The sequence below is a fragment of the Stenella coeruleoalba genome (assembly GCF_951394435.1).
Source record: "Stenella coeruleoalba genome assembly, chromosome: 19".
Taxonomy (NCBI): Eukaryota; Metazoa; Chordata; class Mammalia; order Artiodactyla; family Delphinidae; genus Stenella; species Stenella coeruleoalba.
In genome coordinates, this window is record NC_137165.1 from 8,500,089 (window position 1) to 8,527,625 (window position 27,537).

Below are 27,537 nucleotides of genomic sequence, written 5' to 3' on the forward strand. Positions count from 1 at the left end.
CCCATTTATCCTCCTGTTTGTCCAACAAATATTTATTAAGGATCTACCAAGAGCTGAGTTCTTTGCTGGTTTCAGTAATAAGTAAATAAGACTTCATGAACTCTGCCTCCCGGGAGTCCCTGGTCTATGAGGAAGTTAAAGACATGGTTTTAAATTATAATGTTAAAAAGGCAGAATAGGGAACATTTTATGAGAGCCCCAGATCAAATGATGTGGAAATTCAGGAGAGAGATTATTTCCACTAGGGAAATCGACATTCTTGGATGTCTTTGGAAGGCAAGGAGGATGTGCTCATACATGGATGAGATGAAGGGCGTTCCAGGAGGAGGAACTGTATGAACAAAATAAAAATTATGGGGTGTCGAGGGGGTGGACCAAAGCTTGAATTTGGCTGGAACGTAAGAAATAGGAGGAATAGGAGAACTTGGAAAGTTGAGTTCAAAGAGCGATCTTAGAAGGCCAATGGGGGCAGGCTATAGAGATTGGGCCATATTCTGTTGACAATAACTTTCTTTTGTTTTTTCAACAGGACTCCTACAGCTTCTTCAAGAAAACCAACTGAGCGGTGTAGAGCATGGTTGGAATGGCAGGAGACTGAATGTAGGAGTCAATTTTCCAGGTAAGAAGTTATAAGGTCCCAAGCAGGGTAATGTTGCGGTAATGTATTGCTGCATTAACAAATCACCCTGAAACTTAATGGCTTCAAGTGACAACAATAGTATCACATCTTACAATCATGGAGATCAGGAATTTGGACTCAGCTACAATTGTGTGGACCAGCCCAGGGCTCAGCTGAATAATTCTTCTGTTGGACAGAACACCCAACTGGAGTCACTCAACGGTATTCAGCTGGTAGGCTGAGATGGTCTAGAAGGTCCAGGAGAGCATTGCTCTTATGTCTGGCTCCTTGGCAGAAATGGCTGGAAGGCTGGTCTCAGTTGGGCATTTCTCCCTCTCCATGTAGTCTCTCAGGGCCTGTCCAGCAGCCCAGGGCTGTAAGCGTGAGAGTTTCAAGAGACAGGAAGTGGGAATTGCCAGCCTCTTAAATCCTGGGCCTGGAGAGTGGCACTCCATCACTTCTACCATATGCTATAGGTTCAAGTAGTCACAGAAGCCACCAAGGTTCAAGAGTTGAGGACATACACCCCACATCTCAATGGGAGCATTGTCCAAGAATGGTGGCTCTCTTTAAACCACCATGGGTAGTAACAATGGGAATGAGAGGATGACAGGTCGAAGCTAAATTATAGAGGGAGAAGTCAGAGGACTTGGCAAGTGCTTAGAATCATTCACTGATGAAATATTTATTGAGCATCTACTGTGTGTCAGGCAGCGTTGCAGACACTGAGGACACGGCAGTGGACAAGACAGATCTCTGTCCTGTTGGAGCTCATATGCTAGTGGTCTGGAGAGTGAAAGATGGTTTCCAGTGTGTGGACCTGGCAACATGGAGGTGCCACTATCAGACAGAGGAAACCCAGGGGCGCCAATTTGATTGAGTTTGATAGTATAACCGAAAAACTAAATTCTCAATTCTCCCAGCACTTCAGCTGTAATCATAATAGCAGTAAAAGCCCTCTGACTCCAAGCTGTTGAGGAAATCCAGGATTTTGCCTCCAACCTCAAGCAGCGCCTATAAGATTACAAAAAGAAAGACCGGCACTTTTTTTTTTCTTTTTTTAAATTTTGGCTGCATTGGGTCTTCGCTGCTGGGCGCGGGCTTTCTCTAGTTGCGACGAGCCGGGGCCACTCTTCGTTGCGGTGCTCAGGTTTCTCATTGTGGTGGCTTCTCTTTGTTGCAGAGCACAGGCTCTAGGTCTGTGGGCTTCAGTAGTTGTGGCACGTGGGCTCTGTAGTTGTGGCTCGCGGGCTTAGTTGCTCCGCAGCATGTGGGATCTTCCTGGACCAGGGCACGAACCTGTGTCCCCTGTGTTGGCAGGTGGATTCTTAACCACTGCGCCACCAGGGAAGTCCCGAAAGACTGGCACTTTAACAGCCTCGTAGATGTCCTGCCTTCCTCCAGCAGGAAGAGCCTTGGAGTCATGCAGCTCCTCTGCCAATTATACTCCCGTGACAAGGAGGGCGCTAATGTTGGAATTCACACTCTGACCCACTCAGCTGACTTCCCGCATGAATTTTTTTTCAGGAGAACTTCTCCATTGACCCACATTTTAAAGAAACAGAAGTCTCTGGCCTTAGGAAACTATCTTGGGGCCTTTGGGAACTCAGATTGGTTTTATTTCAAAGAGACTCAAATGCCCATGATACATTATTGAGTTTTTTTTAAAAAGCAAATTGAAGTGTAATAGGTATAATATTCATGGAAAAAACTGTTTTATACATGCACAGCGAAAGGCTTGGAAGGATATTGTATCAGTCAGGATGGGCGAGGCTGTGTCCCCGTGCTAAATCACTGTAAAAATCTCAGTGTCTGCCACGATAAAGTTTTGCTTACGTACACCAGGGTGTCATCGGCTGGTTGTGGCTTTGTTGTCTTCACTCTGGGATCGAACTTTCTGGAACATCGTGGCAGAAGAGAAAACCATGTTCTGGCTCTTAAAGAATCTTTGGTCCAGCAAGTTCCATGGCTCAGCCTGAGCACTGCAGGGTAAGGGAGCATACTCCCGCCTTAGAGTAGCATAGTGACAATGTCTGAGCAGTAACACAAAAATTTTTTTTTTAATATTTATCTATTTATTTATTTTGGTTGTGTTGGGTCTTAGCTGCAGCACGCAGGATCTTCGTTGCGGCATGCAGACTTCTTAGTTGCGGCATGCATGTGGGATCTAGTTCCCTGACCAGGGATCAAACCTGGGCCCCCTACATTGGGAGCGCAGAGTCTTACCCACTGGACCACCAGGGAAGTCCTAGTAACACAAAGTCTTACCACAGAATCTACTGAACCACTGGTAGTGATCACTGCTGAGGTCAAGGGCCAGGGGTTAAGGAGATTTTATCTTTCACTTTCTACACTCCTGTATTATTTTAATGTTTTTCAAAAAGCATGCACTATTTTTGTAATTAAAACCACGTTTTAATCTTACTTATTTTTAAGTTTTTATTATGGAAAATTCAAACATAAGCAAAAGAGAAGAGTTTGAGGACACCCCCGACCATCACCTGTCACCCAGCTTCCAACAGTTAACTCATAGACAGTCTTGTTTCAACAGTAATGCTACTCACTCGTCCCAGATTATTTTGAATGACTCCCAACATCATATTATTTTGTTTTGAATATATCAGCATGTATCTCTAGATAGGGATTCTTTTTAAAAAAACAAAAAAACACAATATCATTATCACAACAAAAAAATTAACAATAATTCCTTAATATTATCAAACATCTAATGAGTATTCAAATCCCTCAATTGTTCTACCTGTATATAATTTTTTAAACAGTTTGTTTGAATCAAATTCCAAATCAGGTCCATATATTGTTTGCTGATATATGTTGGTTTTTTTTTTGTGGTACGCGGGCCTCTCACTGTTGTGGCCTCTCCCGTTGTGGAGCACAGACTCCGGACGCACAGGCTTAGCGGCCATGGCTCACGGGCCCAGCCGCTCCGCGGCATGTGGGATCCTCCCGGACCGGGGCACGAACCCGTGTCCCCTGCATCGGCAGGTGGACTCTCAACCACTGTGCCACCAGGGAAGGCCAGCTGATATATGTTTTGTCTCTTGATCTCGATCCACGGTTCTCTCTTCCACTCTCTTTCTCCCTTTCTAATTTCTTTGCAATTTACTGTTGAAGAAATCAAGTTGTTTGTCCTTTAAAATTTCCTGCAGTCTGAGTTTTTCAGATTGCTTTCCTATGGCTACGTTTAGCGTGTTTCTCTGTCCTCTGTATTTCTGATAAATTAGTAGTGAGATCTAGAGGCTCAGTCAGATTTAGGTTTGATTTCTTTTTTTTTTTTTTTTTTTTGGACAACTCAGAGGTTGCATTCTGTACTTCCACCAGGAGAACAATGTCAGGTTGGTTTCCTTTTTATGATGTTAGTATCCACTGACGATTATTGTCTAGATCCAATATTTGCAGGTGGTTGTAAAGCAATGACATTCCAATTCTACCATTCCTTTGTCATTTATTAACTGTCATTTATTTAGGGAAAAAACTTTTCCCTCGTCAATTCTTTGGCTATCCTGCAGTTACAGTTTATATAGGAAAGGCAAGATAAATGCTTGATTTTTTTTAACGTCTATTTACTTGTTTTCTAAGTCATGAGATTGTTCCTCTGCCCTCTTCAAAGGTAGCCCATGAATTTGTTTTTTTGTTTTAATCATTGTGAACTCATGTATTTAAACATATTTAACACGTTTCAATTCATTGCCATTGTTATCATTATGATACTCAAGCTGTGGCTCCCGTATTTGGCCGGAGGGAGCCTCTTCAAATTAGCTCCTATGTCCTTTTGTCATAACTTAGTGGTTTTTGATATTTTGTTTCCTTGCTTTCTGTTATGATAAGATATTCCAAGCTCGCCTTGTATATTTCCTGTCTCAGCCCTGGACTCAGCCATTTCCCTGAGGAGCCTATGTTTGATAGCATTTGTAGACCACAGTATAGAGCCGCCAGGGGTGCTCCTTGCTCTAGGGGTGCCCACTGTTTCTAGACTTCTTCCATGGGCAGAGCTAGGAAATACTTTTTTCAATGACAGAATATTTTCATCAATTCTTGCTTAAATTCCGGTTCAAATGCAGTACTGCGAAGTGTTTACTTAACCTCATCTATCTTACACACATACCTGCTTTCTCCGATACTGAAACGCCTGGTTCCTGACGATAGAACAGAATTACTCATCAGGTTTAACCCACAGAGTACACGTAACAGTGTCAGAATAGCAATATCAACCCTATCACCAGCAATATGATTACTGAAGATGGTTCAAGATTTCTTCCCCGGCCCCGCTTCATTCCTTCCTTCCAACAGTTCTCTTTGTCCTTAGGATTATCCCACTAGGAATGTGCCCTCAAGTTTCTATGCTTTCAGGTCCCTTGGAATACTTTTTGGCTGTGTGGTTATGCCTCAAATTGGATAAAGAGTTGGGTTCATTTTTTTTTTCACTTTAGATTTTCAGTGAAGACCCTTTTTTAAAAATATTTATTTAATTTGTTTGCTTGGTTTTTTTTTTTTTGGCTGTGTTGGGTCTTCATTGCTGCACGGGCTTTCTCTAGTTGGGGTGAGCGGAGGCTACTCTTTGTTGCAGTATGCGGGCTTCTCATTGCGGTGGCTTCTCTTGTTGCAGAGCACGGGCTCTAGGCGCGCTGGCTTCAGTAACTGTGGCAAGTGGGCTCAGTAGTTGCGGCTTGTGGGCTCTTGAGTGTAGGCTCAGTAGTTGTGGCGCGTGGGCTTAGTTGCTCCACGGCATGTGGGATCTTCCCGGACCAGGGCTCGAACCTGTGTCCCTTGCATTGGCAGGCATATTCTTAACCACTGCGCCACCAGGGAAGCCCCAAGACCCCTTTTTTTTTTTTTTTTTTTTTGCGGTACGCGGGCCTCTCACAGCTGTGGCCTCTCCCGTTGTGGAGCACAGGCTCCAGACGCACAGGCTCAGTGGCCATGGCTCACGGGCCCAGCCGCTCTGTGGCATGTGGGATTCTCCCAGACCGGGGCACAAACCCGTGTCCCCTGCATCGGCAGGCGGACTCTCAACCACTGCACCACCAGGGAAGCCCCAAGACCCTTTTTAAACTTTAATTTTGTTTTAGTTATATAAAATATTTACATGGTTCCAAAGTCATATCTACCAAACAAGGTATATTTAGAGAAGTCCACCTTCTATCCTTGGGACTCTACTCTATTTCCTTTCTCTCCCTATAGATACTTTAAAAAAAATAATAAAGTATGGCTTAACTTTTGTGATAAAAAAAAAAGATACATCCTTTCTTACATTCTGTACATACTTTTCTCCACCTTGCTCTTTTCATTAGAGATGACTCCAAAGCAGAACTTTCCTTAGAACTCGGTAAAAGGATTCCCACCCTGGGTCCCTGCTCCAGAATCCGTGTTTCAGGGGGCTCCACGTATCACAAACACAAACAATACACTCGTTAAAGAGTGTACAAATGCAATAGACTCTTACATAATAAAACATGGTTCCCCGGTAATGCGGAGTGTACCTGTTTCTCCACCAACCTTGCCAAGAGCGTGTTGTAAAACTTTTGAGTTTGGGCCAATCTGATAGGTTGGAAATAATATCTGTGTAGTTTTCATTTATGTTGTTCTTATTATGAATGAGTTTGGGCATTTTTTCATATGATTAAGGACTGTTTTCATTTCTTTTTTCTGTGAATTATCTATTCATATCTCTAGCTCATTTTCCTGTGGTGTTACTGGTTATTTTCTTCTCCATTTTTAGAAGCTCCTAATATACTAGGAATGTGAATCTTTTTTTTTTTTGCGGTACGCGGGCCTCTCACTGTTGCGGCCTCTCCCGTTGCGGAGCACAGGCTCCGGACGCGCAGGCTCAGCGGCCATGGCTCACGGGTCCAGCTGCTCCGCGGCATGTGGGATCTTCCCAGACCGGGGCACGAACCTGTGTCCCCTGCATCGGCAGGTGGACTCTCAACCACTGCGCCACCAGGGAAGCCCCGGAATGTGAATCTTTTGTCTGTGAACAACTACAGTCTTTCTCTGTAGTAGACTCTGGATTAGATTTGGCGGGGCGGTTCAAAAAAATATAAGGCGTCATCCATGTCCTCACAGGAGCTTGCAAGATTAAATAACAACAAGGGATATAAGTAATTTTATGAAACAATAAGAGAAGAGAGATCTCAAAGGAAAAGGATGAGCGACAACCAATTGGTCACAGTCCTGGGCAGTGACTAAATGCCGTGAGGGTCAGAAGAGCCCAGTGCCTTGTGCTTTCCTACTCAAAGCCGTGAGCATCCCCTGCCTGGACCCACACTTTTCCCAGCAGGAGCTGGCGTTGGTCTGGCACACAGATTCCTTGGCCGTGTTTCTTTGACAATTATAACTGAGGAATTCAGCTTATTTTGGGTGAAATCCCTGGAAGTCCAAGTTCAGATCTCAGTCTGGGCAATGCAGCCACATTTTCCAATGAGTAACTCCTTCCAATATAACTCCCGGCAAACGACTCTATCAGTTGCGGGGAGAATGTACCGTCATGTGCGGTAAATAGTAAGACCACTGTGTGGGGCTTGACTCATCTGTCAGAGAAGGGGTATTTTGAAACCTTGACCTCATTTGCAAACATGTGTTTGCACATACCTTTCGTCAGATGCAAATTTTCCGTTCCCAGTTTAGCTCTTCCAGATTTTCCCCGAAATGAAAGATGTGGCCATGAAGAGAGAGAAACTTTTAATAGGTCTTGACTCCAGGTATGTTCCGGGGAGCTCATTTGTCTCTAGGCCAACTTCCTGTTGACTCAGCAGCCAGGACGAGGGAGACAGAGGAGCAAAGTACCAGGATAACAGCTGCCATTTACTAAGCGGTTCCCTGTGTGCCAGGCACCGTGCTTATCACTTTATGTATAGCAGTTCCTGAGCTCATGCCATGACCCTGACAAGTAGGAAGGACTTGACTTCGTCCAAGGTCAAGTCACTACTGAGCTGGGATTTGAGCTCAGGCTGTGTCTCCAAAACATCTCTGTTTAATCATCACGCTGGATGTTATCTAGATATTACCTGCTTGGCCTTGAGCCAAGAGCCTCTGGCCCATCAGTTCCCCAACTGGAAAAAGTATTAGGCATTTTTACAGGCTGTCAGGCATTGCAGGGAAGAGAAGGTAACTGGATGTCTCCATGATTTGTGAATAGATGCTTTGGGGGAAGAATGGGCATCCCTTTACTTAAATCTCCCTCAGGCTTCTAGACCTATCTCCCCATTATCTTTTTTTTTTTTTTTTGTGGTACGCGGGCCTCTCACTGTTGTGGCCTCTCCCGTTGCAGAGCACAGGCTCTGGACGCGCAGGCTCAGCGGCCATGGCTCACGGGCCCAGCCGCTCCGCGGCATGTGGGATCTTCCCAGACTGGGGCACGAACCCGTGTTCCCTGCATCGGCAGGTGGACTCTCAACCACTGTGCCACCAGGGAAGCCCTCCCCATTATCTTGATACCCTGTGCCATCCTCTCCCCTTTTCTGTCCAAGCTGAGAACCAGCCCTATTTCCATGAGTTCTTTCCCACTCCTCCCCCGCTCCCTGCCTAAACACACGAGCATCTTCTGAATTCTACAGCCCTCTCTGAGATGCTCTGTATTATTTTTCTATGCACACAGTAGGAGTGCTGCACACAGTAGGTGCACCACAAAATTGCCACGGCTGAAAATGATGACACACAGAAAATCCTGTATGGAGAGTGGACAGGTGACTTAGGGCTGAGTCCTAGGTCTGCACTGATTTGCTCTGTGCTATTGGGCAAGTCCCTGACTCGGTGTCTCATCTGTGAAATGATGACTAGGCAGCTTCTACAGGCTCTTCCATCCATAAAGGTCTAGATTCTGTGATTCCCACATGTCTATCTAAAGGGCAGATGCAGGTCTGGAGCTCCTTTGAGAAAGCTGGGTTCCTGGGCAGCTCCTCTGCTTCCCGCCAGCCAACTCTCAAATACCTGGTATGGAAAATAGTGTTATTATTATTATCAGTGGGCTCACACCCATCAGTGTTTTCAATAGAAGGAAATTGGGAAATCTTTCATGAGAACATTCAAGGGCAGAGCAGGAACCACCCTTTCCGAATATGCCAAAAATGCTGCACAACTATGAAACTTGAGTCTAAAATTGAGGAGAACAGGGGCCTGTGCTTGAGCTCCCCAGTGGTGTTTCTCACACTGAAGAGCTTCAGCAAGGCTGCCTGACACAAGTCCTCCTGGGAGGACTTCTATGCCATTTTAAAATAAATCCCATGGACTTCACTGGAAGTCCAGTGGTTAAGACTCCATGCTTCCAGTACAGGGGGCATGGGTTCGATCCGTGGTCTGGGAACTAAGATCCTGTATGCCGTGCGGTGTGGGGCGGGGTGGGGGACATATATATATATGTGTGTGTGTATATATATATATATATATATATATATATATGTATATTAAATCCCAGACACTATATTCTTTCATCTGTAAATATTTCAGTGTAAATTTCAAAAATAAAAGGACTCTTTAGTGTCACATAACCACAGTACCATAACCACACATAAAAAATTGGCAATAATTCATAATTATCCAATATTCAGTCAACATTCAAATTTCTATTTGTTTCATAAATTTTATTTTATACACACACACACACACACACACACACATTATTATAATTTGTTTTATTGCTTGAATGAGGATCCAAAAAAGGTTTCATTGCATCAGGATCCAAAGAAGGTTTCATTGCAATTGGTTGATTTTTTTTTTTTTTTTTTTTTGTGGTACGCGGGCCTCTCACTGCTGCGGCCTCTCCCGTCGTGGAGCACAGGCTCTGGACGCACAGGCTCAGCGGCCATGGCTCACGGGCCCAGCCGCTCCGCGGCATGTGGGATCCTCCCGGACCGGGGCACGAACCCACGTCCCCTGTATCGGCAGGCGGACTCTCAACCACTGCGCCACCAGGGAAGCCCTGATGTGTTTTTTAAATCTCTTTTAATCTACAGCAGAGCCTCATCGTTTTGTTGTTGTTTATTTTTTCCTTGCAATTTATTTGTTGAAGAAACCAGCTTGTTTGTCCTGTGGTGTTTCCCACAGTCTGGATTTTGCTGATTACATTCCTCTGGTATGGTTTATCATGTTCCTCTGTCCTCTGTAGTTTCTGTAAATTGGTAGTTGGGTCCAGAGACTTGATCTGATCCCAGTTTGAGCACTTAAGGATAGCTAGATTCTATTAACAAGACTTTCTAGGATTCAAATGCTGGGCCAAGCCTTTGCAAATATTATCTTATTTAATCCTTAAAATAATCCCGTGGAATCTGTGCTATCATCATCATCGTCCCCCTTATACAGATGAAAACACTGAGGCTTTGAGAGATTGTATCACTTGGCCAAGGTCACATAGTTGTAAGTGGTAGAGCCAATTTAATTGATTGCTGAGTCCAGACGTTTATCTGCAGTGCCACACTACCTACTGTGAGAGGCCCTGTGTGACACTGAGATGCACTTCAAATCCTGAGATTATCCCTTCACATTTCCCTTGCTTAGATGTACAGAGCACATGCTCCTAAGTGTAGAGGTACCTGTATGTCTATCAGAGAGGACCTTTATAGGTAAGCTATTTGTGAGGTCTATGTGTGTATATATAACTTCCAGTTAGCATTGTTTGTCTACCTTTTTCTTTAATCTTTCGGCTGCACTGCATGGCATGTGGGATCTTAGTTTCCTGGCCACACCCCCTGCATTGGCAGCAGAGTCTTAATCACTGGACTGCTGGGGAAGTCCCTACCTCATATATATATATATATATATATATATATATATATATATATATATATATATATATATACATATACACATACATATAATTTTAACATTTTGAGAGGGATTTATTTATTAGAAATTTATTTATTTTTATTTTTGGCTGCATTGGGTCTTCGTTGCTGTTTGCCAGCTTTCTCTAGTTGCCACAAGCGGGGACCACTCTTCCTTGCGGTACACAGGCTTCTCATTGCGGTGGCTTCCCTTGTTGCGGAGCACGGGCTCTAGGCGCGTGGGCTTCAGTAGCTGCAGCATGCAGGCTCAGCAGTCGTGGCTCGCGGGCTCCAGAGCGCAGGCTAAGTAGTTGTGGCGCACTGGGCCTAGTCGCTCCACAGCATGTGGGATCTTCCCGGGCTCGAACCTGTGTCCTCTGCATTGGCGGGCGGACTCTCAACCACTGTGCCACCAGGGAAGCCCCCCACCTCATATTTTTAATTTAGTTTTTATAAGAACTTTGATAGCTGTAAATGATCTTTTTCTACAGGGTATGCATTCTTCATTTAAAACTCCAAGCCAGGGACAATACTCTTAATATACATCTAGAGAAAATAATGGAAGAACACGATAAGCTTCCTCTGAAAGGCTGTGTATAAGTCCTTTCAAAAGGGTAATGATACTGCTGATGAATATCATAGTGATGATAAAGAGGAACGCTACTGACTGCCAATTTGTGCCAAGACCTTTACAAGTGTTACCTCAGTGTATCTAAGCCTCATAGCCACCCTACTAAGTAGGTATTGTTATCCCTGTTTTGCACAAGAGTAAATCAAGGTACAGAGAGGTTAAGGACATACCCACTATCAGGCAGGATTTATTTTTGGCTGCACCGTGAGACTTGTGGGATCTTAGTTCCCTGACCAGGCATCGAACCCAGGCCCTCGGCAGTGAAAGCATGGAGTCCTAACCACTGGACCGCCAGGGAATTCCCAGGCAGGATGTTTCACTTTTTAAAAAATTAATTAATTAATTAATTATTTGGTTGCACCGGGTCTTAGTTGTGGCAGGTGGGCTCCTTAGTTGTGGCATGCGAACCCTTAGTTGCGACATGCATGTGGGATCTAGTTCCCTGGCTAGGGATCGAACCTGGGGCCCCTGCAGTGGGAGCACGGAGTCTTAACCACTGTACCAACAGGGAAGTCCCCCAGGCAGGATGTTTTAAACCAGCGGCCCCCAACCCCCAGGCTGCGGACTGGTACCAGTCCTGTTAGGAACCTGTTAGGAACCCAGCCGCACAGCAGGAGGCAAGCAAAGCTTCATCTGCCGCTCCCGCATCGCTCCCCATCACTTGCATTACCACCTGAACTATCCCCCACCCCGCTTCCTCATGGAAAAATTGTTTTCCACGAAACCCGTCCCTGGTGTCGAAAAGGTTGGGGACCACTATTTTAAACAACAAAAAAAGCCTTTGATAAAATATATCTTTCAAGAATAGACTGATTTGGATTTTTAAAACAACCTCCAATGAGATGCCCACACACCTTTTTTTTTTTTTTTTTTTTTTCCTGAAGAGTCATACCCATTTTTAGCAAATCCAGGGCAATTTCTTGATTTTCTCTTCACCTAATGAGTAGGACCAATGCAAACCAGGCCTGGCTCCTTAAGGCCGAGGTGGCAATAATGCTGCGTCATATAATAGCAATCAGGCTTGATTTCAAACTGCGGTTCTGTGCACCAAAATGTGACTCCCCCTCTTCCCACCAGGTCTGATCCACCAGGGACCACAGATACTCTGAGACCAATGACCCTGTTTCCATCTCTAACCATTGACCAGACCTCAGACTTCTCCAGTGACCTGTTCCTCTTTCCATCAAGATAACCTGGACCCTCTAAGAAACTTGCTTATTGTTTGTTATTTGCCAACATTCACACCAGCAGTTGTTATCACTTTGCTAATAACATTTCCCTTTCTCTTTTTGCTTCCTTGTCTTTTTCCTGCTGCCTCGTCCTCTCACCTCTCTTTTCATTTGTTCCTTAAATATTTACTGATGGAAATTACACTGGAAGTTTGGGACTCCCCAGATGTGTATAAGGTTCAGTGTCAGCTTCCAGGAACCTCCAGTATTACTTCTCACCTTCTTTTCTGCAGCAAGTATTCCGTTCTTTAGTCAAATACTGTTACTTCCCACCGTCTCCTGGTATCACTTTTCCCTGCCCATGCTTCGGTTCCTTGCATCCTTGCCCTTGCAGCCCATTATCCTCCACCACTGCAGTCCTGATGGGGATTCAGACTCAGCTGAAATGACACCTGGAAAGCGAGAAGGGATCTCCTCATGCATCCATCCACTCATCCATCCAATCCTTCCATCTTTCCATCTTTCTATTCAACAAGCATTTATTAAGTATCTGTTCTGTATCAAGCACTGAGCTAGTTCCTGGGGATACAGCTGAAAACATTGACTTTGCCTGCACGGAGTTTACAGTCTAGCACTGTGGGGTCCGCTCTGGTAGCCACCAGCCACATGTAGCTCTTGAACACTTAAAATGTGGCCAGTCTGAAATGAGATGTGCTGTAGGTCCAAAACACACATCAGATTTTGAACACTTAGCACAAGAAAAAGAATGCGAAATAGCCTATTAGTGATTTTTTTACATATTGAAATGTAATATTCTTTTTATATTGGGTTAATATGTTATTAAAATCAATTTCAATTATTTTGCTTTACTTTTAAAATGTAGCCCCTAGAAAGTTTAAACTTAGATATGTGGCTTGCATTGGTGGCTCCCATTCTGTTTCTCTTGGACAGCACTCATTTCGAAGGGAGGATACAGGGATGGAGATAAAAAAAAAACTTACAAGGAGTTTTTATAGGTGTTTTGATAAATGTGTGTACAGGGTACAGTGAGGGATTATTTTTATTCAAGAGGCCATGAGAAAGTGGAGGAAGGGAACCAACTCATACTCTGCTAGGCACCTGCAGATATCCTCATGCACGTTCGAGGCACTTTAACCTTCACACGTTGGCTTGGCACTTTCAATATCTCAGTTGATCTTTGCAATCGCCGTCACCGCAGCCTGACCACATCCTTTCCAGGCTGCTTAGACCAAGTCACCATCCTCTCTCAGATGGACTGTGGCAGCAGCCTCTTAACTGGCCTACCCTGACCCCCACTTTAATCCATCCTCTATATTATGACCAGAGGGATGCTTCCAAAACACAAACCTGGTCATTTTACTCTTCAGTTGAAAACTCTCCCATAGCTCCCTCGCTGTCCTCCAGATAAAGTAATTCTGCCTCGTGGTTTACACGTACAATCCGGCCCCTGCCTGCCTCCTCAGTCCCTTATTTCACACTCCTCCACGCTTGTTCACTTTGCGGTAGCTTTGCTCTGAAATTCTTTCTGAGCTTGGAAAGCCCTGTACTCTCTCTTCTATGTATTATTTTTCTCTGAAAGTACTTTCTTCCTCGGTTTGTCTGGTTAATGCCTTATTTTTCAGATTATATTTTCAAAATGACTTTCTCTAAGAAGACTTTCTGGAACTTCCCCCACCCCCACTCCGGCCACCATTCTGGGTTAGGTGTCCCTTATGTGTCCCTGGATCTTGCTGTACTTCCCATAATGTAGTACTTATCATGCCATATTGCTTTTTTTTTTTTTTTTTTTTTTTTCTGGCTGCATTGGGTCTTTGTTGCCGCGCGTGGGCTTTCTCTAGTTGCGGCGAGTGAGGGCTACTCTCCGTTGCGGTGCGCGGGCTTCTCACTGCGGTGGCTTCTCTTGTTGCAGAGCATGGGCTCTAGGCACGTGGGCTTCAGTAGTTGTGGCACACGGGCTTAGTTGCTCCGCGGCATGTGGGATCTTCCCGGACTAGGGCTCGAACCCGTGTTCCCTGCACTGGCAGGCGGATTCTTAACCCCTGCGCCACCAGGGAAGCTCCATATCACATTCTTGCAATCTTTTTGGATCAGAGCCCTCTATGAGAATCTACTAAAAACTGTACAGCTTCTCCCCAGGGGGGGAAGAAAAAACAATACGTTTTGCATACAATTTCAGAGGTTTTATAAAACCCCTAAAACTCTTTAGGTTTCCACAGACTCCAGATTAAAAACCCCTGCTCTCTTCCTAGATGCAAAAGATGGTAAGCATTTCTCACAGGTACAAGTTGCTCTAAGACATTAGGATGCAAGGACTATCGTGCTTTTGTTTTTCTAAATCAAATTAAATCTGAGTTAGCCTTATCCTGCGTGGCTGGTGAGAAGTCTTAAATTAGTCATTTTCAGGAAACTTCTGTTTTTTTCTTTCCCCCCAAAACTCCAGAGCTTAAGGGGCCCAAGAAAATTCTGGAAGGTTCCTTCTTTCTCAGATCATTAGAAGTTTTCTGTTTGTTTTTAACTGTTCTTCCTGCTGTTTCAAAATGCCACAGTTGAGCATCGATCCTTCCTGTCAGTCAGGAATTATTTCCCCGGGGTGGGCTGTGAGGGGCTCAGTACAGTAGCCTCTGCCCCGAAGTCCTGCCGCTTCCAGGAATCTTGTTGAAACGGGGCCTCTTCTCATGGGCACCCCAGATCTCCTAATCCTTCACCACTGTCAGGGAAATAGCTCTTTAACTCAAAAATACCACCCTTTCTCTTATCTCTCTGGAATGATCTGACATGAAATCCCTTGACAGGCATGACAGAGACTGAGAACGCAAATAGATGCCTCAAAAAGACCAGGAAAAGAATGTCAGTGAATAAAGCAGGTTGGCTTCAAGAGACAACAGAGAGTAGTGGTGACTGAGGCATGCTCTAGAACACAAGCTTTGTCTAAAAATGAGCAGCAGCTAAGGCATCAGCGAATTGGCGTGGAATTTCCAGATCTTCTGTGTTTTCAAGGGAAGCCAGAAATCTGGATTTTCATGAGAGAACTCTTTTGTCTATATTTTTAAAACATTACTTATTAAGGTATATTTTTAAAATCATGTAATCCACAGCATAATATTCAGTGACCTTTTAGTAACTTTATCCAGTTGTGTAACCATCACCATAAATCAATTTTATTTTTTTATTTTATTTTTTTTTATTTTATTTATTTATTTATTTATTTTTGGGCTGTGTTGGGTCTTCGTTTGTGTGCGAGGGCTTTCTCTAGTTGCGGCAAGCGGGGGCCACTCTTCATCGCGGTGCGTGGGCCTCTCACTATCATGGCCTCTCTTGTTGCAGAGCACAGGCTCCAGATGCGCAGGCTCAGTAGTTGTGGCTCACGGGCCTAGTTGCTCCGCGGCATCTGGGATCCTCCCAGACCAGGGCTCGAACCCGTGTCCCCTGCATTGGCAGGCAGATTCCCAACCACTGTGCCACCAGGGAAGCCCCATAAATCAATTTTAGAACATTTTCATCATCACAATAAGATCCCACATGTATATTTACTGTCCTCCCCACCCCAGCCCTTACCTCAGGCAACTACTATCGTACTTTCTGTCTCTATAGCGTTGCCTTTTGGGGATATTTCATGTAAATGGAATCATACAATATGTGGTCTCTTTGACTTCTTTCACTGAACGTAGTGTTTTCAAGGTTCATCTATGTTGCTGCATGAAACTGCAGTGTGTTCCTTTTTATTGCTGAATAGTATTCCATGGTACGGGTATACCACATTTTGTCTACCCATTCACCAGTTGATGGACATTCCATTTTTTTCTGCTATTATGAATAATGCTGCTCTGAACCTTTGTGTGCAAGTTTTTGTATCCATATATATCCTACTTTTTTTGTTGCTTTTTGGTAGATACTGAAAGATAGAATTGTGTTACATGGTACATTCATGTTTAACTTTTAAGAAACTGGCAAACCATTTTCCACAGTGACTACACCATTTTCCTGCCAGAAATGACTGAGGGTTCCTCTTTCTGTACATCCTCGCCAACATTTGTTATTGTCTGCCTTTTTGATTATAGTCATCTTAGTGGGTGTGAAGTGGTATCTCATTATGGTTTCGATTTGCATTTCCCTAATGGCTAATGATGTTGGATAGCTCTTGACTTTTAAATGTTGGAATTCACTCAAATTTATAAAAATAAAAATGCTTCATATCAGCGCTGTACAGACGGAACAAAACAGCTTAGAACAAAACAGTTTCGTGGGCTGGAACTGCCCTGAGGGAATGAGTTTGGACTTGTGACCTAGACTCTGTGAAACAGTGGTCTGTGACCTTTTTCTTTTGGGGGTAAAAGCAGCCTAGACTGCCAGCAAAAATTACTATGGAGAGAGGACGAAGATTTCTCACTCTTTTGTAATGAAATTGTAGATTAGATAAAAAAGGACAATTTTCAATCTATATATTCATAATGCCATTTTTTCCTCCAGTAAATCATCCTGTTACATATTTGTTGAACGAGCTTCAGGTGTATATTTCTATCCTCTTTTTTTTTTTTTTTTTTTTTTTCTGCGGTACGCGAGCCTCTCACTGTTGTGGCCTCTCCCGCTGCGGAGCACAGGCTCCGGACGCGCAGGCTCAGCGGCCATGGCTCACGGGCCCAGCCGCTCCGCGGCATGTGGGATCTTCCCGGACCGGGGCACGAACCCGTGTCCCCTGCATCGGCAGGCGGACTCTCAACCACTGAGCCACCAGGGAAGCCCTTTTCTTTTTTTAAATAAACATTTATTTTTGGCTGCCTTCGGTCTTCCTTGCTGTGGGCGGGCTTTCTCTAGTTGCGGTGAGTGGGGGCTACTCTTCGTTGCGGTGCGCAGGCTTCTCACTGCAGTGGCTTCTCTTGTTGCGGAGCATGGACTCTAGGCGCACGGGCTTCAGTAGTTGTGGCACACGGGCTTAGTTGCTCTGCGGCATGCGGGATCATCCCGGAGCAGGGATTGCACCCGTGTCCCCTGCATTGGCAGGTGGATTCTTAACCACTGAGCCACCAGGGAAGTCCTGTATCCTCTTTTTAGAGATGAGGTTAAGGAATTTGTCAAAGATTAAAGCTCTAGTAAGTGGCAGAGACGGATTCAAAGCCAGGTCTATGTGGTCCTAAATCCTGCGTTTTCCTGATCAAAATGGCAAGAGGTTCAGGGATGGAGCTACATGAGGTGTGACTGGAGTTAGAATTCTGAGCCTGGCTGGCTAGATGACTGAGGTGGAGGGGGACATGATGGGGGAGCAAGGGAGAGGAAGGAATCAAAGAGGTTTCAAGGCTGGTTTCATTAACAGACAAAGGAAAGTTGGGAAGAAAGAGTTTGGGTGGAGGGATGAAGTGGAAGTGGGAAGAAAATAGGTTTGGGGCTTCCTGCTTTTGCAGTCGTCCTCCCATCCAGGTAGGCACCTCTGGCAGACAGTTGAAAATGTAGGGCCCAAGGGCTGCAGAGATGCCATGGCTAGAGATGCATTTGGGGACAGTTTCTATATTTTTGGGGCCACACCACACAGCTTGCGGGATCTAAGTTACCCGGACCAGGGATCGAACCTGGGCCTCCGCGGTGAAAGCGCCAGAGTCCTAACCACTGGACTGCCAGGGAATTCCTGGGGACAGTCTCTTTATTATTGATTTCTCTTCAAGACTGACATCTTTGTGACGTTGAATTCTGGTGAGCTTCCTGCCCTCCTCTTCTGACGGTCCACTGAGTTTGTTTTAAAGTTATGGGAAACCACAGACTTGGTGGCTGATGGGGCTGTTCGTGTGTGAATGCTCTAAGCATTCAGAAATGACTTCAGTGGCTGGCAAAGCTGAGACTCAGGCATTAGAGATGGAGTGTTTGGTGTTCTCTAAAAAGTTTTTTTTTTTTCTTTTTCTTTAATTCAGAAGAGGAATACTGTTCACATGCTAGGTATGGTTAACTTGTACTCCATGTGCAGGTTGCATTAAGGAGGACAGACTTCATGGAGCCAAGTCACAAGACACCTGGACAGAGGGCAGCTTACTCCAGGAGGCTGATGGGGGTGGGGGACAAGATGCACTAGGACAAAGGACAGTACAGGACCTGATTCGGACTTCCCCAGGAGGGACTCGGCACTCAGCTGCCTTGAAATCTTCTGCACCACCCCCTCCTTATCATTTCCTGCCTTGTTTTGTTTTTTTGCTTTATTCACATTTTACCAGACCGGAAGTTTCCTAGGCCTAGCCACTTACATCATAAATAATAAAATGCACCCATATTCAACACGAAATAACTACATCTTGCTGTAAAATTTTTTTGAAAAGATTTGGATAAACTTCAGTTTTTGTAAGAAATCATTTTGTGACTTGTGAAACTTTATTATATTTATAATTAATTAAGGGTCATGTTGCAGTTGACTAGATATTGCAGACGTTTCATTAAATATTGATTAACTTTGATTTTTTTGGTTCCCTTTCCTTATCTGGGAGCTTTTTTTTTCTTCTTCTTCTTCAGGTCTCAAACGCTTTCTAAGGCCTTTGAAAAGTTAATAGGCCCTGGGGGATAAGACAGCTCTACAGAACCTTCTCATAGCCCCTCTCAAGTAGGGAGCTCTATTGAATGAATGAATGAATGAACGAACGAATGAATGAGGTTAAGCCCTTTTCCCAAGTCTTCTCTCCAAGGGGGGTTCGCTTCTCATTCCTCTGTAATCTCAGCCCAGCCAGGAGTCTGGGTAGGGAGACGTCTCCCCTTTCAAACATCAAAACCGCAGCAGCGGAGGAAGCTGTCCGGCGGCCGCCGCTCAGAGGGCCTGGGCAGGGTCAGCCTGGAGGCGGAGGTCGCGACAGTGCCGGGAGCGCGGACCGCCGACTGAAGCCGGGGCCCCAGCTTCAGGGCCCGAGCGCATGGGCAGAGCAGCAGCCCGAGACTTGCCTCCCCTCCCCCACTGCAGGTGAGCCGCCGAGCCGCGGCCCCCACCCCCCCAGCTGCCCCGGGAGTGACGTAAGGCCTCTGGACCGCGCTCCGGCCCCGCCCCTGCAGGCAGCGTCCGCGGCCCGAGGCCCGCGACTCCGCGGTGGAAGCCGGTCCCGCTGCGGGACACGCCGGCTGCGACAGGCAGAGGAGGCGGCGAGGCACTTTACTGGGCTGCCCCCTGCAGCCCGACGGCAGGGCGAGGCCCGTCCAGGCGGAGCTCGGGGCTGCGGCCGTGACACACCTGCCCCGCGGTCCGCACGGCCGAGGCCGCTGCGGGGTCCGCACCCTCTGCCCCGCGGAATCGCGGGGCACCCAGCCAGCCGCAGCTGTCCATCTCCTCCCGAGCCAGCCAATCGCCCGCGACTGCCCCGGCCGCACCTCCCGGAATCTCTGACGGGCGTGCGGCTCAGCCTATGAGATGGGGGCCTCGGAGGCCTGGGCTGGGAGCGGGAGCCAATGAGCATCATTTCAGGTGGGTGGAGGGAGCGGACCTCGGGAAGGTAGCTTCTTTCGGGTTGCTAACGTTTTCCCTTGGAGATGGGCGCGCAAACGGACCAGTGGGTCTGGGGGCGGTGGTGACGGGCGTGGAGCTGGCCCAATGAGGGTGGGAGGGGGTGGGGCAGCCCGGAGTAGCAGTGCTAAAGGAGCCCGGCGGAGGCAGCGGTGGGTTTTGGACTGAGGCGCCGGATCTGTGGTCGCGGCTGGGGACGTGCGCCGGCGCCACCATCTTCGGCTGAAGGTGAGAGGTGCGGCTTCCCGGGTCCGAGTGCGGCGGCCGGGAACCGAGGGACGGTTTGTGGGGGAGGAAAAGATCCCCGGCTGGGGGCCCGGGCGGGTCTGTAGGGCAGGAACGGAGCCGAAGCGGGAGCTGGGGAAGACAGAAGGGGTTCTGGGCGGAGGGTTTGTGCTGCAGGGGCCGTAGATTCGCGCAAGGAAGGACCTTGGGGGTGGTTAACGGGACCCCGGTGGGTGGAGAGACCCCTGGGGGTGCGGGGAATGAGGTCCTTGAGAGTGAGACCCCTGCAGGGATTAGGGCCTGGGTGTGCGGGAGGACGACCCCTGGGGGGCTGGGGATGGAGATCTGCGGGTGGGCATGTGCTGACCTGATACTAGGCGTGCGGGAACCGTGGGGCGCGGGGTTGGGGGGGCCTCGTGCCCTGGTGGGTGTCCCCGGGGGTCCCGCGAGCCTGTGCTTGCCTCTCGGGAGGGGAGGGAGTCCTGGGGCGGGCTGGAAAGCGCCATCCGGGTTGGGGGTGGGGGAGCGCTGGACGGGAAGGGCCACTGGGTGGGTTAGGCCGGGTCCGGCATCCCGAGTGCGGTGAGGGGTTCGCCGAGAGCTCGGAAGGCCGGCGGCGCGCCGGGACCTGCGGGGTGAAGGGAGCGGAGGGCAGGGCTGCGCACGGCCCGGGAGGCGTGCGGCGGCGGGTGAGGGTCTCAGCAGCCGGCCGCCGGCTTGGGGAGGGTCGGGCTCCGCTGGTCCCGGGGGAGCTGGGCGAGAGAGCGGGGGGGCGTCTTCTCAGGGGCTCTGGGGACGGCGGGGGCCGGGGGTGGACACCCGGCCAGGCCCGGGCGGTTTGGGGGGGCGAGGCGGGAAATGTGGCGGGGGCGCGCTGCAGCAGGGCGGTCGGGGGGGGAGGGTCAGCCCTCGCCTCGGGATCCCTTTATTGTGTAAGTGATCTGGGCATGGCTCGGCGCGGAGTCTCTTCCTGGCCTTCTGCAGTGGGGGTCACACCCTGATCCCATAAAATCGGCCAGGAATGGGGTCGGAGGGAAGTTGAAGGCGCGGAGTCCCGGCGTCCGCGGGGGCTTTGTGGGCCTGCGGTGGGTGGATGCGGCCCGGGGACCGGCGAGGCGCCCAGGCTGGCCTGCCTGGCAACTAGGGCCTTGGGAAGGAGGTTGGCGACTCTGGTCTGAGCTCGGCTGGTGAGTTTTGGGTAACGTGGCCTCTGCCTATGACCGTTATCTCTGTTCCTTGGGGCCTCTGCAGTTCCCTTCGAGATCACTGCGGTGGATGGAAGGGGGTGGGGTGGGGTAGGGGAAAGCAGGCAGGGTAGATCCCGACTGCAAATGAAACAAAGACTGCTGTTTTCGCTGAATAATATAATATCAAATATAATACTTCGGCTTTGCTGAGATTTTTGTTTTTTAACATTGAAGCTGAGGATTCTTTGAGTCAGGCTTAATTATTCTTGATAGTATCTCACTCTGGAAAACTTTAATGTATTTATTGTTTCATTTCCTTCATCAATCCACCTTTATTAATTACTCCTTCAGTTCCATGCTTTTGATGTTTAAGTATGCCCTGTCTGTCACGGACGCTGGAAAAGTGGCCATTTTATGCAGCTCCTTACTTCTGCATCTTAAATTCAGTTCTTTCTCGTCCTTATCTGGAGAAAGCATATGGTGTAATTGTGTGATACAGCACTAGCTTTTGCTGCAAAGGGATGTGACCCGAGAGGTTGGCTTTTTATTTGGGCTCCTTAGGGAAATCATTTCAATGAAGACAGGCTGGATGGAAGGTGAGATGGAGGAAATTTTGAAGGGCACGTTGTATGGTGAAAGACTCTAGGCTTCAGCAGATGATGTACTTACTTGTCATATAGGAAGAATAAAAATTCCTGGTGTCGGCTCCACGTTTCAGAAACATTTAACAGGGTGTAAAGATATTCACAGAGGTGGCTTGGGCCATGAATAGCGATAGTGTCCTTTTGCACTTAGTTTGTATTTCTGCTCATTTGGTTGAACAGGATACTGATAAATGAACAGACTTACAGGTCTCTGTAATGTAAGTGACCTCTGTGGTAGCGTTACACAAATTGGGACAATTCTGTTTTAGCTTATCCGTCTTAGAGAGATGCGCTATCATATGGATCCCTTATCCATCATTTTTGTTTGGCTTTTCATATGCAAGATATTCATAAAACTGTTTTTCTGTGCCTGTACCTATAGTAGGTGCTGGGAGGCAGTCGAGAAGTTTCCTGGGTGATATTTCATTGAGAGTCTAAAATGGCCTTGGAGATGGAGCCCAGGGGTGTGTGTGTCTAAAAGCAAATGAAGGGGATGGGGCTTTGGCTCTGTAGGGAGCTAATTTGTGCACAGATAAATGATTCACCCATAATTAGGCAGTTATTTCAGATGACACCAAGAACCTTCAGATTCTGTCTGTTGCAAAGATGTTCCTATTTATTCCTTCTTTTCCTCCAATATAGGTTTTTTTTTTCTATAAAATACAAAGCCTTTGCTAGATTGTGCTAGTGCGTTCATTGGCCGAGCCTGTATTCTTTTTTTTTTTTTTTCTGGCGGCTTGTGGGATCTTAGTTCCCAGATCAGGGATCGAACCCCGGCCCCCGGCGGTGGAAGTACAGAGTCCTGACCACTGGACCGCCAGGGAATTCCCTGAGCCTGTACTCTTGAAGCCATGATTGATAATTGATCCGAGAGGCAGTATGTCGTGTACTACATGCCCTTCAAAGTTTTCTCCTTCTCACCTTCCATCCTTGTAGCATGTGCTCTGGAGCTGAACTGAGTTTACTCCCAGCTCTGCCCCTCGTTAGCTCTGTGACCTCCAGCCAGTTATTGGCTTTCTCTGAACCTTGGGTTCCTCATCTGTAAAATGGAGATATGAATAGTACCTACCACGTAGGGCTGTTGTGAGGATTAAGAGTTAATACATACATAAACTGCTTAGAATAGTGCCTGGCCATGGTTAGTGGTATATAACAACAGTATCTGCTGTTTTCAAAATTCTAGTATTATCCTTTCTGAAAGGCAAAGCATTTGGGAGAGGTTTCCCTATTAAATACCAGCATTATCAAGATTAGGTACCAAATGTACAATGGAATGAAAAAAATACAACATATTTGGCAACCACAAGTGAAGAGTTAAAATGAACAAAACATCTTCACTGGCCTCAGGGACTCTGTCGACTAAACAAGGATTTGAGCACCTACTACCTGAGTCCTCTGGTACAAAGGCCAGGGAGGGTTAGAAGAATGCCAGGAGAGCGGTGCAAAATGTTAGGAGAAGGCTAAGGATTAAATTGCCAGGTTGACCTGAAGAGAACTTCTGAAAGGGTGGTGTTGGGTTAGGATTTGAAGGAATGGTTAGCTTTTGGTGGTGGAGGAGAAGCTGAAGCTTACAGTGAGGGTCGGCACCATTCATGTAGTATTGATCAGTAGGTATATAGAGGCCCTCCTGTGGACCAGGGGGTAAGCTCACCGTATGGCAAAGACAGGAAACCATCCTCATAGTGTTTAGTTAGTTGTAGAAAACTCTGGAAAAGTAAAAATTAAAAGTAGTTTGTGATCCCACTACCCAGGGAAGACCCAATGACTATTTGTTTCTTTTAAAACAAAAAGAAAAAAAAGTGTTTATGTAATTTCCCCCCCCCCCCACAAAATCGGGAGCATATTGTAATCACACTATTGTGATCTCTTGTGGGGTTTTTTCCCTTATATTAAATTATAGGTGGTTCCCCACCTAGAAAAAGTACATACTGATAAATTTAAAATGTGTTGATTTGATCAAATAATTTATAAATCCATGATTTACTTTTAAAAAAAGAAAAAAGACCTGCCCTAGAAATGACCTGTTAAGTTACTGTAATTTATAGTCATTTGTTAAATCTAAGCATATAATTACATGTCTAATGTAAAAGTAAAGAAATGTGTGCATACGCACAGGCAGCAAGGCAGTTTCTGTAGTGTTGTATGGGGTGTACAGCTTATACCTAATAAGAATAAGAGTAACTTGTTATCGTATTTTGTTCTAGTTGGATATTTTCTCTTTTAAGAGACTGTCCTTCCTAAGGCAGAGTGTGTGTCCTATTGTCTGTATCCACATTCATCCAGGATAATTCCCATTTCAGAGCCATCCTCTTCCTAGCAGTGGGTAGCGAGTGTATAGGTTGGGAAGACAGAAAACTTGTTAATAATCGTATCAGTGCAGTCCGGAGAGGTGATGGGTTTTTGAAACCCGTTCTTCAGAATGTACATGTGTGCTTGAATATTTTCTCTAGTGCCCTCTCCCACGTGGATGCCTAGGAAGGCAACTGCAAGTACAGTTAGAGAGCATATTAGCAATTCTATCGGTAGAAGTCTTAATGTTACATGTTTTGTGATTTTTTTGTTTGTTTTATTCTGTTTTGTGATTTTTGTTTTAGCCAAGTGTATACTCCTTGAAACGTTAGCATATCCTTTAAATCAGGTTATGAATTAGTCTAAAACATTGGTTTTCAACCTTTTTTTCTACTCCAGCATACCTGGTGGTAACAGTGGTTCACCATGGCAACCAGAGAACTGTGGAGGAATGGTTCTCGAAGTGTGGTCCAGCATTATCTGGGAGTTTTTGTTAGAAATGCAAATTATCGGGTCCTCCACCCCAGACCTACTGAATCATAAATGCTGGCAGTGGGGCCCCGCGGTCTGTATTTTAATGAGCCCTTTAGGTGTTGCTGGCGCCCTTGCCAAAGTTTGAGAACCATGCCCCAGGGCATGAGTGTTTGCAATCCTTTACATTGTTAACAGCCAGTTTCTGAAGAATCTTAGCTATTTGATTCTAGTACCTTCTTACTGGGACTGAAAGGGCTAGTATCTTGTACCCACTATCAGTGTTTAATCTTTTAGGACAAAGATAAATAGATCCCTTTAAGAACCCGAAGAAAGTTATAGGTGTTCTCCTCAGAAAAGCACAGATATACGAGAAAGTTGTACAACGTTTTTAGACCATTTCAGTGACTTCACGGAGCTTGAACTTTGTCTACAGCCTCGAGGTTAAGAGCCTCATAACAACTTTGGATGACTTTATGATTTCCCTTGCAGCCTTCCATTCTGTTGCCTACCAAGAATCCCCATCATTTTGGGGAGAGGGAAAAGTTGGGAGGGTTTGGTGGTTACTCACTTGCCTTCTTTCATTGACTTGGATGAGATTTGTAATAACCTGGAATTTGGAGTAATAACATTAGTATTTAATGATGGTGTTGGATTCCAGAAAGATATTGTCAGGCAGGAATGACGAGTCACATCAGAAAGGTGAGTGACGAATGTAAAATCCTGTCCTGTGATCCAAAAAGTCAATCCCACAAGTATAAGAGGAGAAGTAGCTTCAAGGACCACGAGTGGAGCTTTCGCTGACAGTTCCTCGTGAACCAACCGTAAATGAGCGCTCAGTAAACCACTTACGCCTTGAGATACTGTTCATTGTAAAAGTCACAGAAGCAGTGCTTTCCCCAGTGTGGCCTAAGGCTGTGAACAGTTCCTTTTCTTCTGCACTGGTCAGACTGTCTGGAATATTCTGTTTGCTTCCAGTCCCCACACTCTAAAGGGGCATGGAGTCTGTTTAGAGGCGAGAGACCAGAGTGGAGGAGTGAGTCCTGATGAAGGACGAGATGCAGGAGAGGAACTGGCGGGGAGCAGCTGTGGGCCTGGAAGTGGAGACCTGAACAGCCCCCATCACATACTTGAAAGGCTGGGTGTGATGCCAACTTACACGCTCATCCCCTGTGGTCTCGTGATCACACTGAGGCCACATGGGCCATAGCGAAGCTGCAGGGGGCTGGCTTGGGGTAATTGTAAGGAAGAACGTCGAGTCTGTTGTCTGAAGGTAGGATGGGAGGCACATTCTAGACCTGAGGGTCGGTCTGCTGGCAGCCACCGTGCATTTCTGTAGCTATCAGTACATCCTGGTGGTCCAGTAGCACTCCATGGGCCTTTTGTCATGAAACTTTGTTTTCTTTTTCTTCCTTTTCCTTTCCCTTCTTAAGTCCCTGTTTAATTTGTGGTAAGGGTGAAATAGGAGATGGAGAGGGAAAGAAGGGTGAAACTGGAACTTTGCTTTTCCCTCCTGCTTGTTTTCCAGCCGTCAGCGACAGGCTACATCTTGAGTGGTCCTCAGACGACCAGAGTCATCATTTGTGGTCAGGCCTGAAATTTACCTTGGAAACCCAGTTAGTACGGCCATGGAGAGGGCTACCGCAGCTCCTTCACTCAAAGTTCACGCTTTCTGTTTACCAAAGCGTTTGTTTTAGGTTTCTTAGAAGAGTAAAATTTGTGAACCATCGTATATTTTGGAATATCTGACTTTGTCCTCCTCCTCTTCTCGCAGAGGCAGTCGCTCTTGGATCCCTTCTGTTCACAATGGCACAGAGAACTGGACTTGAAGATCCGGAGAGGTATCTCTTTGTGGACAGGGCGGTCATCTACAACCCTGCCACTCAGGCGGATTGGACGGCTAAAAAGCTAGTGTGGATTCCATCAGAACGCCATGGTTTCGAGGCAGCTAGTATCAAAGAAGAGCGGGGAGATGAAGTTATGGTGGAGTTGGCGGAGAATGGAAAGAAAGCAATGGTCAACAAAGATGATATTCAGAAGATGAACCCACCTAAGTTTTCTAAGGTGGAGGATATGGCAGAATTGACGTGCTTGAATGAAGCTTCTGTTTTGCATAATCTGAAGGATCGTTACTATTCAGGACTTATCTATGTAAGTATGCCCTCTAAGTAATCATGTGAAGTGGTGACTGGGAATTAATGGAAATTATACATGCTGTCCTAATCGATGTGGAATGCTCACATACTCTCTGTTTACCGCGTCTATTTCTATTAAAGATAGAAAGATTGTCCCTTGCTTACCCAAGTCTTGCTTTGCTTTAAATCTTAACACATAATTTTAAATAATCCAGTCTGCAATTAAATATACTAAAATGGTGTTTGAGACTTTTGTGTAGTGGTGCTCTGGAGCTTAATAAGAGGGGGGAGAGCGTGTGGCAGAAAGATAAGGGACTTTCATATGGTAATAGAGTTGCATTAGTGGTAGGATACAGACGGCAGATTGGTAGGAAATCCAGTGTATATCCAGGGGGTATAAAGTGGCGGGGCTGCAAGCTTAGAGGTTTCAGTGAGGAGCAAGACCAAGGTCATCGGGTACAGGGAAGTCGGAAAGCGGAATGCTGAGGTTTTTAAGAGGAAACAGTTCAGGGTGAGATTGAGGCTGGGGTTGTCCTGTGGTTAGCAGTTGACACATGTGTCACAGTCACTGACGGTGTTGTGACCATATAGAAGTTCCCGAAAGTAATAAGGGATCGGGGTTGAGAGGAAAATGCAAGCCAGATACTGAAAGAATCTCTAATGCCAAAAGAGGCTTGAAGGGATGGTAGACACGGGTGGCAATGATTTAAAGAAGGCCGGGTAATTAGCAGCAACATGGATGGACCTAGAGATTATCATACTGAGTGAAGTAGGTCAGAAAGAGAAAGACAAATACCATATGATATCACTTATATGTGGAATCTAAAATATGACACAAATGAATTTATCTACAAAACAGAAACAGACTCCCATACATAGAGAACAGACTTGTGGTTGCCAAGGGGAGGGGG

The 27,537-nt window shown here is 46.3% G+C and overlaps 1 protein-coding gene across 4 annotated transcripts in view; it reads left to right on the top strand.

The window, feature by feature from the left end:
• The first annotated feature begins 554 nt into the window (after nt 1-554).
• Nucleotides 555-27,537, top strand: part of MYH10 (myosin heavy chain 10) — a 153,151-nt gene continuing 126,168 nt past the window's right edge. The window contains exons 1-2 of one of the 4 annotated variants that reach the window (XM_079906023.1): nt 555-619; nt 26,266-26,642. In XM_079906023.1, coding sequence (XP_079762149.1) covers nt 26,298-26,642 — 345 coding nt within the window. In that variant the 5' untranslated portion in view covers nt 555-619; nt 26,266-26,297. Of the gene's footprint in view, nt 620-18,957; nt 19,637-19,816; nt 19,904-26,265; nt 26,643-27,537 lie in introns of those variants that run through there. The other 3 variants (XM_079906021.1, XM_079906022.1, XM_079906025.1) reach the window with 3 other exon arrangements.